The sequence below is a fragment of the Fundulus heteroclitus genome, chromosome 8, assembly GCF_011125445.2.
Source record: "Fundulus heteroclitus isolate FHET01 chromosome 8, MU-UCD_Fhet_4.1, whole genome shotgun sequence".
NCBI lineage: Eukaryota > Metazoa > Chordata > Actinopteri > Cyprinodontiformes > Fundulidae > Fundulus > Fundulus heteroclitus.
The window spans coordinates 14,737,275-14,750,317 of NC_046368.1; the positions used below are offsets into that span (position 1 = coordinate 14,737,275).

General features: G+C 38.4%; 1 protein-coding gene across 2 annotated transcripts in view; it reads left to right on the top strand.

Annotated features, from left to right (window-relative positions):
- LOC105930962 (splicing factor SWAP) overlaps positions 1 to 13,043 on the top strand; it is a 77,750-nt gene that overhangs the window by 43,338 nt on the left and 21,369 nt on the right. For both annotated transcript variants that reach the window (XM_036140164.1, XM_036140165.1), the window contains exon 14: positions 2,479 to 2,675. In XM_036140164.1, the coding sequence (XP_035996057.1) occupies positions 2,479 to 2,675 (197 nt within the window). The remainder of the gene's footprint in view (positions 1 to 2,478; positions 2,676 to 13,043) is intronic.

Sequence of the window (13,043 nt, forward strand, 5' to 3'; positions counted from 1 at the left end):
TAAAGGGCAAATATGCTTTTAAATCCTTCCTTTTCACTATCACATCCTTCAGTTGTGGTCTATGTAGGGGAACTGCAAGGCTTTGGTCTGAATATTTCGTCAGTGAAGCTCAGGAGAGCCCTCTTTATGACCCATTATAAGCAGCCTCTTAGACTGCAGCCTTTTCATGCTGTTTTGATGCAGCCTTTCACACCCTGCCCCCTACCATCTCCCACGATCTTCCACTTCACCCGCTTGGCCATTTTTTGTAGATTAATGGCAGAGATGCTACTATCTAGTGCAAGAGAAACTTTTCATTCCCAAATTGATTAAAAAAATATCAGCGGAAGAAGTTTCCGTTCAGCCTTAAGGCTGATTCACACATCAGGATTTTAAAATAGTCAGCCGATTTTCAAAGTCTGAGAGGCTACAAAAAATCGTAGCTAGAACAGGTTTGCTCGTACAGTGTGTGGTGTCCAGTCAAAAGCAAGCACAACACACCACACTAGAACAGATTTTACACAGGGATCATACAAAAACCAGGCGAGAAATCTTGCAAAACCGCTCAAGGTCAAACGTGAGTTCAGAGTAAATAAACATAGAGACCAGGAAGAATAACGGTGATAGTTTATGGACTAATTTCGACCGAGAAAGAAACATAACAAAAAGTAAAGCCATTGGTTAAAGGTGTGGAGGCAGCGCAAACAGGGAATCTTGTTTGCTTCACTGTGATATGGAAGTCTGTCTGGGTTTCCCTCACCTCGCTTTCTGATTGGCTACACATCAAATTCAACAGACTGTGTGCTCGTTTGTCCTCGGGGAACACCCCACACGCTAGGATATCAGTGCAAGACAATCCAACATATTGAATATCCCCAATTTGAAGTCTGAGTGATTCCGATGTTCTTCTGAGTGGACCAGGTCACTCTTAGCATACAAAAGCAGGAATATCTCTTAGGATTATCTTAAGAGACACAACAATAATCGAGGCATGTTGGAAGGAGAAGTTTGGAGCAACAATTGGGATAATCATCCTGCCGCGTGAACCCACCTTTACGTGTTCAAGCCGGAGTCTCACCCAGAGCAAAGAAAATAATAATGCCTACCATAATGCTACTCAAAATCAGCACTACATTTGTGTTCTCAAGAAACTATAACTATAACTATGAGCACACTGCAAGGCTATGATACCTAAAATAAAGTCTTTTGAAATCTTTGGCATCCTTGCGTTTGGACTACAAAACCGAAGCGACAGCTAAACATGGCAGAAAAATGGTGGGATGCCCATTACTTTATTTTGACGCTGTGCAAAAAGAGCTGTGACTTGACAGCGAAGAAAACCTGAACAGAAAATCGAAAAATCTGAACGGCTTGAAAAGTATGACCCAAAAAGAATCTAAATACCCCACACTAAATTCAACTTTTCAGTATTTCCAGGGGCCCCAAGCCCACAACAAAATGTATTTAAGGGCTGAAAATTTTGATTTTCAATGTTATGTCCCCTTTAAATGAGATTTAAATCCAGTACTTGGGATTGGATTCGTCATCCTATTTCACTCTATTCATGCAACATAAGCCTACAAAATTAATTGGATAATGATTAGATGGCAAATCCCTTTTCCTCATTTTTCCACAGCCTGTACATTCATCTCCATGTATTTGGAAATGATTCTGAAAGTACAGTAGTAAGACGAATGCATGCCAGCATTGTGTTGTCATTGTCTGGGGTACAGCTGGATTCTGCTCATCTTGGCTGTTGTTCACTGTACTCAAGTGTGATTTGCCTCAGCAGCTGGCCTATTTTTAGCACTTAAGAGATTCCTGTATCCCCAGCGGTTGCATAACCTGAAAAAAAAAACTACATTTGGTTAGCATTTTCTTCATACATTGCTAGCCTACATCGGGCTTTCTTTGTTTTCATTTACTTTGAGCAGCTTGTCATTCTTTGTGTTTCGTCCTTACCTCTCCAACCCCAGCTTGCCTCTTCATCTCCTCTCCTCTATCAAATCGTAGATATTTTTCCTTTCATTCTTACGAACACGTCTTGTCTCTTGTCACCTGTTTTTTTTCCCCCCACTTTGAATCCTTTCTGTATAAACCCCGAATTGCATGAAATTATGTGTCACCCAAGATGCGGTTGGCTGTTACGTGTTTTTTTTTTTTTTTGCAACAACTCTGTCAATCTTTAGTTGTGGTAAACTCAGAAAATTGCCTGAAATTACTTCGCTTAGATGTGCCAGGTAAAGTGGAAAAGTACTTTCACTATCTTTTTTTCTTCTTGCTTGTTACTTCACTTTTGATTTTGTCTAAATATTTCGTTTTTACTTTTTTACACTTTTCACTTTCCTTACAAACATATAAGTTCTGAATATAAACAGGCGCCTATTTTCTTCCCCTATTGTATCTCTGTTAGTAGAATGTCTCCGTGGTCAAATAGTAAGGGGACAGTGACTACAGTGCTAACGTTTCTCCTGTTTTGTCTCATCTTTTTGCCCTCAGCCAAGCAGAAACTGGAGGATCGTCTCGCAGCTGCAGCCAGGGAGAAGCTGGCCCAGGCATCGAAGGAGTCCAAGGAGAAACAGCTACAGGCGGAGAGAAAGAGAAAGGCAGCGCTCTTCCTGCAGACGCTCCGCGGCCCAATCGCTGGAGAGCCCGAGGCCAAGAGAGCTGAGCTAGAGTCATATACGCAACAAGAGGTAAGAATATGGGTCTTTATAATGTGTCCGTCTCAAAGGAAATATGGAAAACAAACACTATGGTAGTTTATTCAGATTCGTAATTTTAAATAAGATATTTAAAGACGATTATTTGTGAAAATATTTTGTTGTTTTTTGATCTTAAGAACATACAGAATATTTGGCCGTCACTAACAAAAAACCCTTCGTATGGCTCTTATTTCCTCTCCACCTTTTTCTTTTGCCCTCATATAGGAAACATCCAAGGCATGTAGTAACCATTTTAGTGTGCGAGTAAAAAGCGGGAAGGGAGAGTATCAGGTTCTATTCACACAGGATTAAATCCCTTGCATCTGTTTTATTCATAACCTTTTTTACGTGTCTGTCTACAAACTTTTGAAAATTGTAGGCTTTTTATAAATATCCTACCCGATGAATAACCCAAGCTTGGTGGATCCTCATCCAGCCATCTTTCCAAATGCCTTGAATAACCTTAATAACTTAGACTTGGAAAGATTGTGCCTAAAAGCAGGGTCTTTGTCAATCGAGGAAACCAATTCTTTTTCTATCAGTCCACTGAAGACCAAAATAGTTTGGTGTCTAGTTGAACTTCTCTGACCCAGTGCTGCTGCACTCTAATACTTTTTATCATGGCCAGCAGTATATGTCTCAGTCTTATTCCATAAAGAAAATGTAACACAATATAAACTGGCATCATCTGAAGGTTAGATGTAATGGTTGTGTTGAACTCAAAGACACACTTCTTGGACATACTGAGTATCTTAACACGATTCCAAAAATATCAGTCTCCTTTTCTTTCTCTTGACCACTGTTTGGTGCAGACTATGACAATAATAAAAGTGTTTTGATGCTTTTTGTCATACGTGTTTTCTTAAATTCTCTATCACATGAGGAAAGCTTTACATGAGGCAACAGTTGCCAAGATGTTGATATGTAAAGTAATGATGTGCAATTAAGTTAAAAACAATAGTTTAGAAACATTAGCTGTATATTGTTCAATCTTTTTATACGATAGCACAGAACACACACGTATCCTTGTTTAAAATATAAAGAGAGGGCCGTGCTTTGATTTCTATAGACATCCATTCATTTTCATGCCTTTCTATTGCCTAACCCTGACCCTAAACCTAATTGTCACCTTAGTACTAAACCTAGCCCCTAGCCCGGAAATAAAATGAGGACCAAAAAATACCTGACTTTACATTAAAGTCCTCACTTTACTAGTAAAATGAGCAAAACAAAGCAAAAATTGTAGCTCACTCTTACTGCGGCACACCTACAAAAAAAAAAAAATCACGCATCAATAAAATGATTAATGATACAATTACATCAATACAAAAAGAAAATATTGATCCATGTCGTTTTTTAAGGTACATCGTCATTTTGAAATTCAGGCATTAGTCTATAGTGAACAGCTGATTTAATAATAATGATAATATTTATTAGAAGAATAAAACTGCCCACATGAAAATTGTCTAAGCCGAGCTTAATTAAATTAGAAGAATTTTTTTTTCATTTAAATGCCTGCTACCTGCAAGAGCTTAGAAAAAAATGGTCAAATCAGATTTGGATTTTTTGTATCAATGTAAATAATTGTGTTAGATGGGGCAGATGATATTGCATCATATCAATGGCATCGCTTTTTGATATCGGTAAATATCGTATCGTCATCCAAAAAATCGACATAGCATCGTATCTTGATAAATTTACACCCCTATGCATCACCCCCCTTATGCGGTAGTCTTGTTAGCAGCCTCTCGCTATGAGGACTGGTCAGTGCTCCTTGCACATGGTAAGCTATGTGTGCTGTACACGTTGCCTCAGTAAGGCTCAGTGCTTGAAGAGATAGGTACAAACATCCTTTCAAGCTGCAGTCTAAACGGAGCATTCAGCCGTCTGTCAGAGAAAAGCCTGGCACCTTTATTCAGTAATGATGAGAAGAGAAAAACATCAGCCATAATATTGTCTAGCTATAAAAGTTGGGCTCGTTCATCAGTTGCTGTCCTGAAACAAAAGTCACTTCAGCACTGATGGGAGAGGCGGTGTAGAGCTGTGTGGCAGTCTGTCAATCTGCTCTTCAATTAAAATCAGTCGAAGAAAACCTCAACACGGTCAGCTCAGTGTGGTCAGCTTGTAATTCTTTGCTGGATTCCTTCTGATGGGATGCTTTGAAATATCAGAAAGCTGCATTCAAGTTCAGATATTTTTTAGCCTGGGTGCAAGGTGCAGAATAGCACTCTGTGATAGGGTGCATTGTGTTGCACACATTGTTAAGCTCGGTACTGCGTAGCCTCATTCAGCCATTGTCCAAAAATAATGCTAAAAGCCTGAAAAAGTTCAACTTTATTGAAAACATTATTCTGTTTTCCTAGTCGAATTTGTGCACTTTTATGACTAATTGAAAATCCATGTGCTTCCTTGCAATGAGGATGCATTATATGCCTGAAGTACTAATTTTGTGTACTTGACATTAGGTTAAGACATAAAACCGATATGAAAATGTTACTGTAATTTGTATTGTTGAATAGTGGGAACGGATGTCTAAAGAGCACATTTCCATCAAGCATACTGAATCATTACAAGCATCAGTGGCCTGTTCGTGTAATGGCTGGTCAGGCCATAAAATACTTAATGCAGAGATGCTATCAAGAAGTTTTTATTTCCTCAAACATATGACAGAATCCCATGGGGAATAATCTTTTAGTTATAATGGCCAAAACTGTGGAACAACCACCCTGGCAATCTGAAAGCAGCTGGAAGTATTTTACTTTTTGTTTGTATTATGATCTTAAGGTTTTAGATTTTATGTTTTTATCTTATCCGACATATTAACTGATATTTGTATGTTCATTCTCGTTTATTTTTATCATATCAGTCTAACCAATATTTAAGACATCAGATGTAGATGTCTTAAATTTTATTATTTTACTGTTTTATTTTCCCATTGGTAATTACCTTTTAGTCTGTGTTTTGGATTGTATCTCCAGTGTTATAGCCTTCTACAGTTAAGATATAAGTAGGCAGGTACGTGTGTGTACATGTACTTACAGCTGAGTGAGCACAGTTTTTGCACAATTTGGGGGTGGGGGGTGGTTATCCTTTATTTTCTTCGCTTTGTGTGGAGTATTTCGGGCTATATTCTTTTTGTATGAAAAGTTCTTTAGAAATAAAGATTGATTGATTTTTGATTGAAGAGCATCCAAATAATACAAAGAAAAGTAATGCATTTTAATATGTTATTTATTCAAATCTCAATCTGCCGAAAAGGCTGGGCTTCACAAACAGTCCCCTCTGATGTAGTTGAAAAAGAAGCATCTCGACCGTCTCCAGTCAGTTCAGAATGCGGTTGCAAGGGTTTTAACCAACATACAAACGAGACAGCACATTACTCCACTTTTAATCTTTTTACATTGGCTTCCAGTACACTTTAGATTTCATTTTTAAATTCTAGTCTTCACTTTTAGAGCCCTGTGTGGTCCTGCTCCAGTCTATATCACTGAGCTTCTAGAGAGGTTCTCCTGTTTGAGATCCTGCAGTCAAGTGCTGTTAATGGTTCCTCATTTTAGGACCAGATGGATAGGTCCTTTAGGACTGCGCTGCCTCCTTCTTTGCGCTGTCTTGACTTTGTTGGTTCATGAAGGAGCTGGAGACCCATTAATTCAGATTGGCTTTTATTCCTGTTATACTGTATGATTTTGCATGTGTGCTGTTTTTCAAAAACTTTCTTTCATGTTTTTATTCTCAGTTTTGTTTTTATGGGTGTTTTTATTGTGAAGCACTTGGTGTTTTTTTTATCCTGGGAAAGGTGCGTTATAACAGAAGTTTACTTGCTTGCATTTCCAGTTGTACATTTACTTAGCAAACCATGTGTGAAACTAGCTAGTTTCATTTCCCCTCTTTGTGTGGGAGAAGGTCTTTGGTGACAGACCGTTCTTATCCCTTTGGATATAAACAATATAACTGATTGGGGTGAAATTGAGGGGTTTGTAACATGAGGCTGGCAGCGGTAGGAAAAAAAGACACATTTGTTACACCAGGAGAGCTGTGAAAGAACAGTGACAAGTTTTATCAGAGCAGAAGAAACATATATCTTGTTGAATTTTGTAATTTAAGAGTCAGAACAATGCCTTGACTAGAACCGCTTCTCCCTTATCTTTTCAAGATTTGTACACTTTTTTTTTCTTCTTCATATCTGGAATATTTTATACAGTGTTGGCTCTGATAAGAAGCTTTGTGTATGACCCTTTTATGTGGTCAGCTTAGCAAGTTGCAGGGAAACCAGTCGCCTTTGTGGCCAATGTTGGTTGGTTGGTTGGTTGGTTGGGGTTAGGCTATAAACAGCATTTAAACATAGTCCATACATTTTTAATACAGTTGCATTCAAGACCATACCAGAAAGTTAGTGTTGTCCAGATTTACTGAATTCAAAACAAGGGGTGATGTGTGTTCAAGCCCTAAGGTTATGTAATTTCAACCATGCGACCCAAACTATAGCCCTCAGATGGTGAAGGTATTCGGGAGCATATTTAAGAACAACCTAGAGACCACCAACACATAACCTGGAAGATGCTGGTTTGCCAGTTTCAATTTCAACAGCGAAGCCAGTTTAACATCATCATGAAACGAAAAGGTAAACCAATAGAGGTTGAACTGGATACTTTATTGCAAATTTGTACTTGCACAAAAGGTTTGGGCATATTACAATGGCTTGTGCAAGGCTCTGTCTGCATCCATTTAAAAACGAAAATAAGAAAAAATACCTCTTTAAAAAGACATAAACATACAATAAAAACAACTAAAGTTAACAATATGTCAAAGTTTACATAAAACCCAAAGTAAACTGCACATTAAAAGCAGCTAAACATTTTAATACAGTGCATTACGTAATGATTATCGGAAATACTGGGATAGAAAATGGCTTTTGAAGTAGAAATTGGACTCATGAGAAGAAAAGAAGATTGCACCCCTGATGACGACAGAAAATTTTAGCTACCCTGTGAGTTAGAGGTTTGCCATCAGTCTAACTGTGGCAGGAAAAAAGAGTTCTCTAGAAAAAGGAGCCTACCTTAACTTTATAATTGTCCCATTTGTTTTGTTTTCTATGTATGTTTGTAGTTTACCCTGTATTTTTCAGTTTTACACTGTGTGAAGTAAATGAAACCCAAAATAAATCAAAGCTGTCCAACCAAATTTTCTTTTGAAGAACATCCAAAGTTGAATGTTTCATCATTCCACCGAGGGAAAAGATGGTTCAAAATTCACTTTTAAAAAGCTTGAAATGAACGACCATTTATGCACCTGATGACCACACTTTTGACCAGCACCTGTATATCTACATCTGAGCAGCATTGTAGAGATTCTACATGCCTTGATTTTTTTTAAATATTTTTTTCTTTTGCTTTAATGTGTGTTTTTATGCAGTGGCCGTTAGTAACATGCAACCCCACTTTGGAGTTATACGTTTCTAACTGGTATCACATAATTGACATCCGCTGCACATTGAACATTTTTTTTTTTTTGTGATGCAGGATGAAGTGTAGCGCACATAATGATGAGCTGGCAGGCTCGGCTTAGACACTTTTCATGTGGGCAGCTTTATTCCAGGGGTTTCATTCAGTCATTAAAAAGAGAAGAGGCTGCATTTGTATGCTGAATAAGTTTATCATCCTGCAGCTGCTGGCACCGATAATGAATTCTTGCATCTTTTACTTGAAAAGGCACACTTTTTCAAAGGGGAAAAAATGTAACCACCAGAGTGGGGTTTGAATTAGTCCCAACATTTTGATTGATCTAGATAATACATATGTTTCGTGGTATTCTTCTTTTCATTTATTTCCTGAGATGCTTTTGGTCTCACTGCTTCTTACATTTGCACTCATATAAAAAAGGGAGCATTTTTTTTTCCAACTTTTATTTTTCCTGTAATGGTAGCTAGTTACTTATTTTCTTCAAGCCAGGTTTACTAAATGTTATTAAATACTCAGGGCACATTGGGTGGAGGTTGTGAGGACTTGTGCGAGTCACAATAACGGAAAACCGAACGTTAAATCTAGAAGCTTTTGTTAATTTAACAATACTCTGGTCTCTTTTAACAAAAATAGTTTTCTTTTTTTAAAGATTCATAAAGGTGTTGTGACAAAAGCAAGTACTAAAAGCTTTTTTACATCAAAACGTACAAAAAAGACAGGAGTTCTTTATAGTGTAAATAGGACACAGCAGTCATTTGATGTGTAGATTGAACCGTCACATGATGGATGTTGCGTGTCAGCTCCTCTTGTTATCACATCAGGTGCATGCAGAACTGGCCTGCTGCCTAAAAGACCAGGTGGCAGTAGGTTGGCTCCTGTCATTGCTGCAGCAGCTCCAGTTCTACTTTGGGGCTACTGCAGTGGCCCTCAGGCTGTACTCATCCTCCACCTGATCCTCAACATTTAGAAGCCAGGACTTACTGATGAGTAAATAGATACAGTACCTCATAAAAGTATTCATGCCTACAGGGCTTTGTTACGTCTTATGACTTTGCAAGCACAGTTTTTAATTTATGTTATTTGGTTACATTCGGTAATTGTAAAGTGCAAGAAAAGGGATACATGGTTTACAAAGACTTCACTAATAATGAAAGACGCTGTTGTCTTTGCATTCAAACCCCCTTCAGTAAATACCTTGTAGAAGCACCTTTCTCTGCAGTTACAACTGCAAGTCTTTTGGGTTATGTCTCTGTGAGCGTTGCATATCTAGAGACTAGAGAAATCTAGAGAAAAGTTTGCAAATTCATTGCAGAGCAGCTGAAGTCAGACTCATCTTTGACTGGGTGCTGTGCACCAAATTTCCCCCCGTGGGATAACAAAGAACTGAACTGAATTGAGATTGGATGTATAGCTTTTTTGACCACCAATTTTCTTTGACGACTTTGAGTTTGACTGGACTACATCCACACATGAATATGCAAATATCTAAACCATTCTAGCTGTGTGTGTATGTTTTTTGTCGTCGTCCTGCTTGATGGTTAACCTCCAGCCAAGTTTCCAGGTTTTCTAGCCTCTAATAAGTTTTATTCCAGGATTGCCCTGTGTCAACCTAACCTGACTCTCACCAGATGTATGTCGCTCCACCTAGCTTCACTCACATACATCTGGGACATCGCCCATAGAGAGTGATTTCTCCAACCAGTTTTATTGTCTAGCCAATCAGGACGCAGGGCTGGAGTTTCATAGATGTGACGTAGTGGAGAAGCAACCATGACGTGAGACTGTTTTGATAGCAATGGCGGCTCGCATTGAGGAAGCAAGCGTTAACATTGATGCTGCTATTTCTTCCGTTTTGTCCAGTCTACCTAATATTGTTTCATTAAAAGAACATCAGAGAACGGCTCTGAAGGTTTTTGTTGGTGGAAACCATGTTTTCGCCCTTTTCCCGACCGGATTTGGCAAGTTTTGTTTTCCGGGGCGTGTCCGTCTGGAGCGGTTAGCGCAAACCATATTAGGAGGCCTTTAGTCCTCAATGTGGTCTGCCCTGGATCAACTCCGAACTGCTTTGCCGCCTGTCTTCCCCCCTCTTCCTGTCAGCTCACTGTCAATAAAATGCGTGCCACTAGAGCCGCAAACACATTTAAAAAAAAAATGTTTTCCCTGCGTCGCTCTCACAGCGTCACGGGTTAGCTTCGGTGTGAGTGGTTGAAATAGCACGTCGATAAAGATGACAGACAAGTGGCTTATTCAATCATATGCAAGGATTTTTGATAAAGCCCAGCCTTCAAAGAAGGCAATTCCTATGGAGATGTCCCAGATGTATGAGTGGAGCTAGGCGGAGCGAAATACATCTGGCTAGAGTCAGGTTAGTGTCAACCATCTTTCCATGAACTCTGACCAGCTTCATTGAAAGTCTTTACTGGGTCTGTCAGGGTTTACGTTAAGTCTACGTATATCCATTTATTAAATGCAGTTAAGAAGACATTGAACTTGCCGAGAACTAACAGACTAGCGGAGAAATAATTTTCTGCAGTCTGTCTTTCTACTGGCACACGATGAAGTCGGACAAATAAAACTATGCAGCCTTATGCACTGATTTGATTGTTTGTTGAGGCACTTTTTGGATCAAGTGCTGGCTGAATTCAGAAATGCTCAAAGGTGACCAAACCTGCTCCTTTTTGGAATAAGCGAAAATTGAAACAATGATGCTGTCTTTGAAAGGCCCGGATTGCGAAGCGGCTCACTGCGAGAGGAGGCGAGGCCTGATGAAAGATGCTTATGCCGTGTGTTTGCAGAGTCGGTTGAATTAGCTGTTTTTGATCCACCATTGTACGCGCTGCATGCGTCCTACGGTTTTTATTGTGTTGAATCTGATTGTAGTAGCTAGTATAAGCTGTCATAAGGGAAACCAAACCCTCTGGATAAGCTTCACAGGGGCAGGCTGCTTTTTTTTAATGGAGACTTGGTGCTATTTAGAGCAATGTGGCTGCTATAATATTCGAAAGCAAGAATATCATGGGATAATCTTTACGTTTTCACCTTTACGAAGATGGACATTTCTTGCTTTATATTTTTGTATCAGATCATGTATTTTTGTATATATCATATCACGTATTTTTTAAATTTGTTGCCATCAATGTAAGATTTGACAACCTCTCTGCTGTTGTGATCAGAGTTATTACGCATTATGTGATAACGGCTCCCCTTTTTCTCAGAGTGAATCCTTCTAATAATGTCTTGGTAATTAGTAAGCTGTCCACTGCCTACTACTTGGATAATTAGTGCTTATGATACTGTCTTTAAAAATCTGCAAAGCTACAACATCCTCTCCTCCCTTCTGCCAAGACTGTTCTTTTGTTTTGCACCTTTTATATCTGATCGTCAGTATCTCTGGAGGACATGTGTTAAAGGGTAAAAGCTGTGTTTCAATAAGCCTAGAAGATACCAGGCATGATTCTAGCAGAACTCACTTTCTACCATTTCATTGTTTCTAGGCTCCCAGCTCACACGCCTAACTAATGTTTAAACCGAGCAGTGAAGCAAATGTTGCTCTCTTTCCCACTTAGATATTTATTGTCTTATGAGCTTTTGTTTCTCTCCTGCCAACTCTGCTACCGCATTTTCCTCCCACTTTCATCTTCTTTCATCATCACCAACCCTTTTTTTTCCCCTCTGTATGCTCCACCCACATATTACAAATTTAAGTAGTTGGATAAAAGGTGGCTGAATTCGAAATACGTGTCCAGTCTGTTTTTTTGTTTTTTGTTTTAAAGACTCCTACATTTTTAGAAAAACGTGTTCAGCACCCTTTTCCTTGGAACTTGTGGTAAATACATGTTAAAAGCTTTAAAAGAAATGTATCTTTTATTATAGTTCTATAATCTGAGACAGAGAGTTAGAAAAAATACAGCCTGTAATTTGTCTATATTTATTTAGCTGGGTTCAAACTGTTTTTACCAAAATCGCTGATGCTGGATAACTAACAATTCCTTTAAAATAAATGTAGCCGAAGCACGTTTTTAATTTACATCTTGTAAGTTGATCAGGGTTTCTTGGATATTATTTGAAATCCAGCCTTTTGATTCTTTTTGATGATTGACATGACAGATGTTATTTCAGCCACCCCTCAAAAATTATAAATTTCTACTACTTTTATCTTCCCACTCAACACACAGTGAGCAAGATGGTAAGAATAACAAGATGTTCAAAGCTCACTGTTAGAGAACTGCAACCATAGCAACAATTAGACAATATGTACATGCCAATTTGTTGTTTGTGACTGAAGTATTGCAGTTGTTTCTGTGAGGGCGGATTACGTCTTTCTAGCTGAAGTAAACACAAAGGATGCCCTATATTAATTTTGGTATAATTGTTAAAATTTGGTAATAGGCACCAAATATTGCTAAATTCAAATCTTTAATATATCTTTAATATATTAAGTGTATTACATTTTGATGCACTTAAACATACTTACAGCCAAACTATTCATTAGAATACTTCAGGTGTATTTGAAGATTGTTAGACTTACTATGTGGTATTTTGAATCAGCTTTTACTATATTCTGTATTTGTCTGTTCTTATATATGTAATCTATCTCTCTTTATATTATTTACATTTTAAATGTATTAAGATATTTATTAATGCTACATTTTTTTTCTGTATCATTATTCTAAAGACGATAGCACATCTTTTGCAGGGTCGCTAGTGAGTGTGAAGGGCGCTGTAAAACTCATTGTTCAGCATTTTCACATAAAAAGTCTCTGCATAGTACTTATTATTATGTAACATTTCTTCTTGATGCCTTTGTGAGCGTGCCTCCCCCCGCCCCCCCCAAGCAGGAATGCATAGGTATTTAAAAAGTCATAGCCCCTGAGGCTCTCTGATACCTAAAGTGACATGT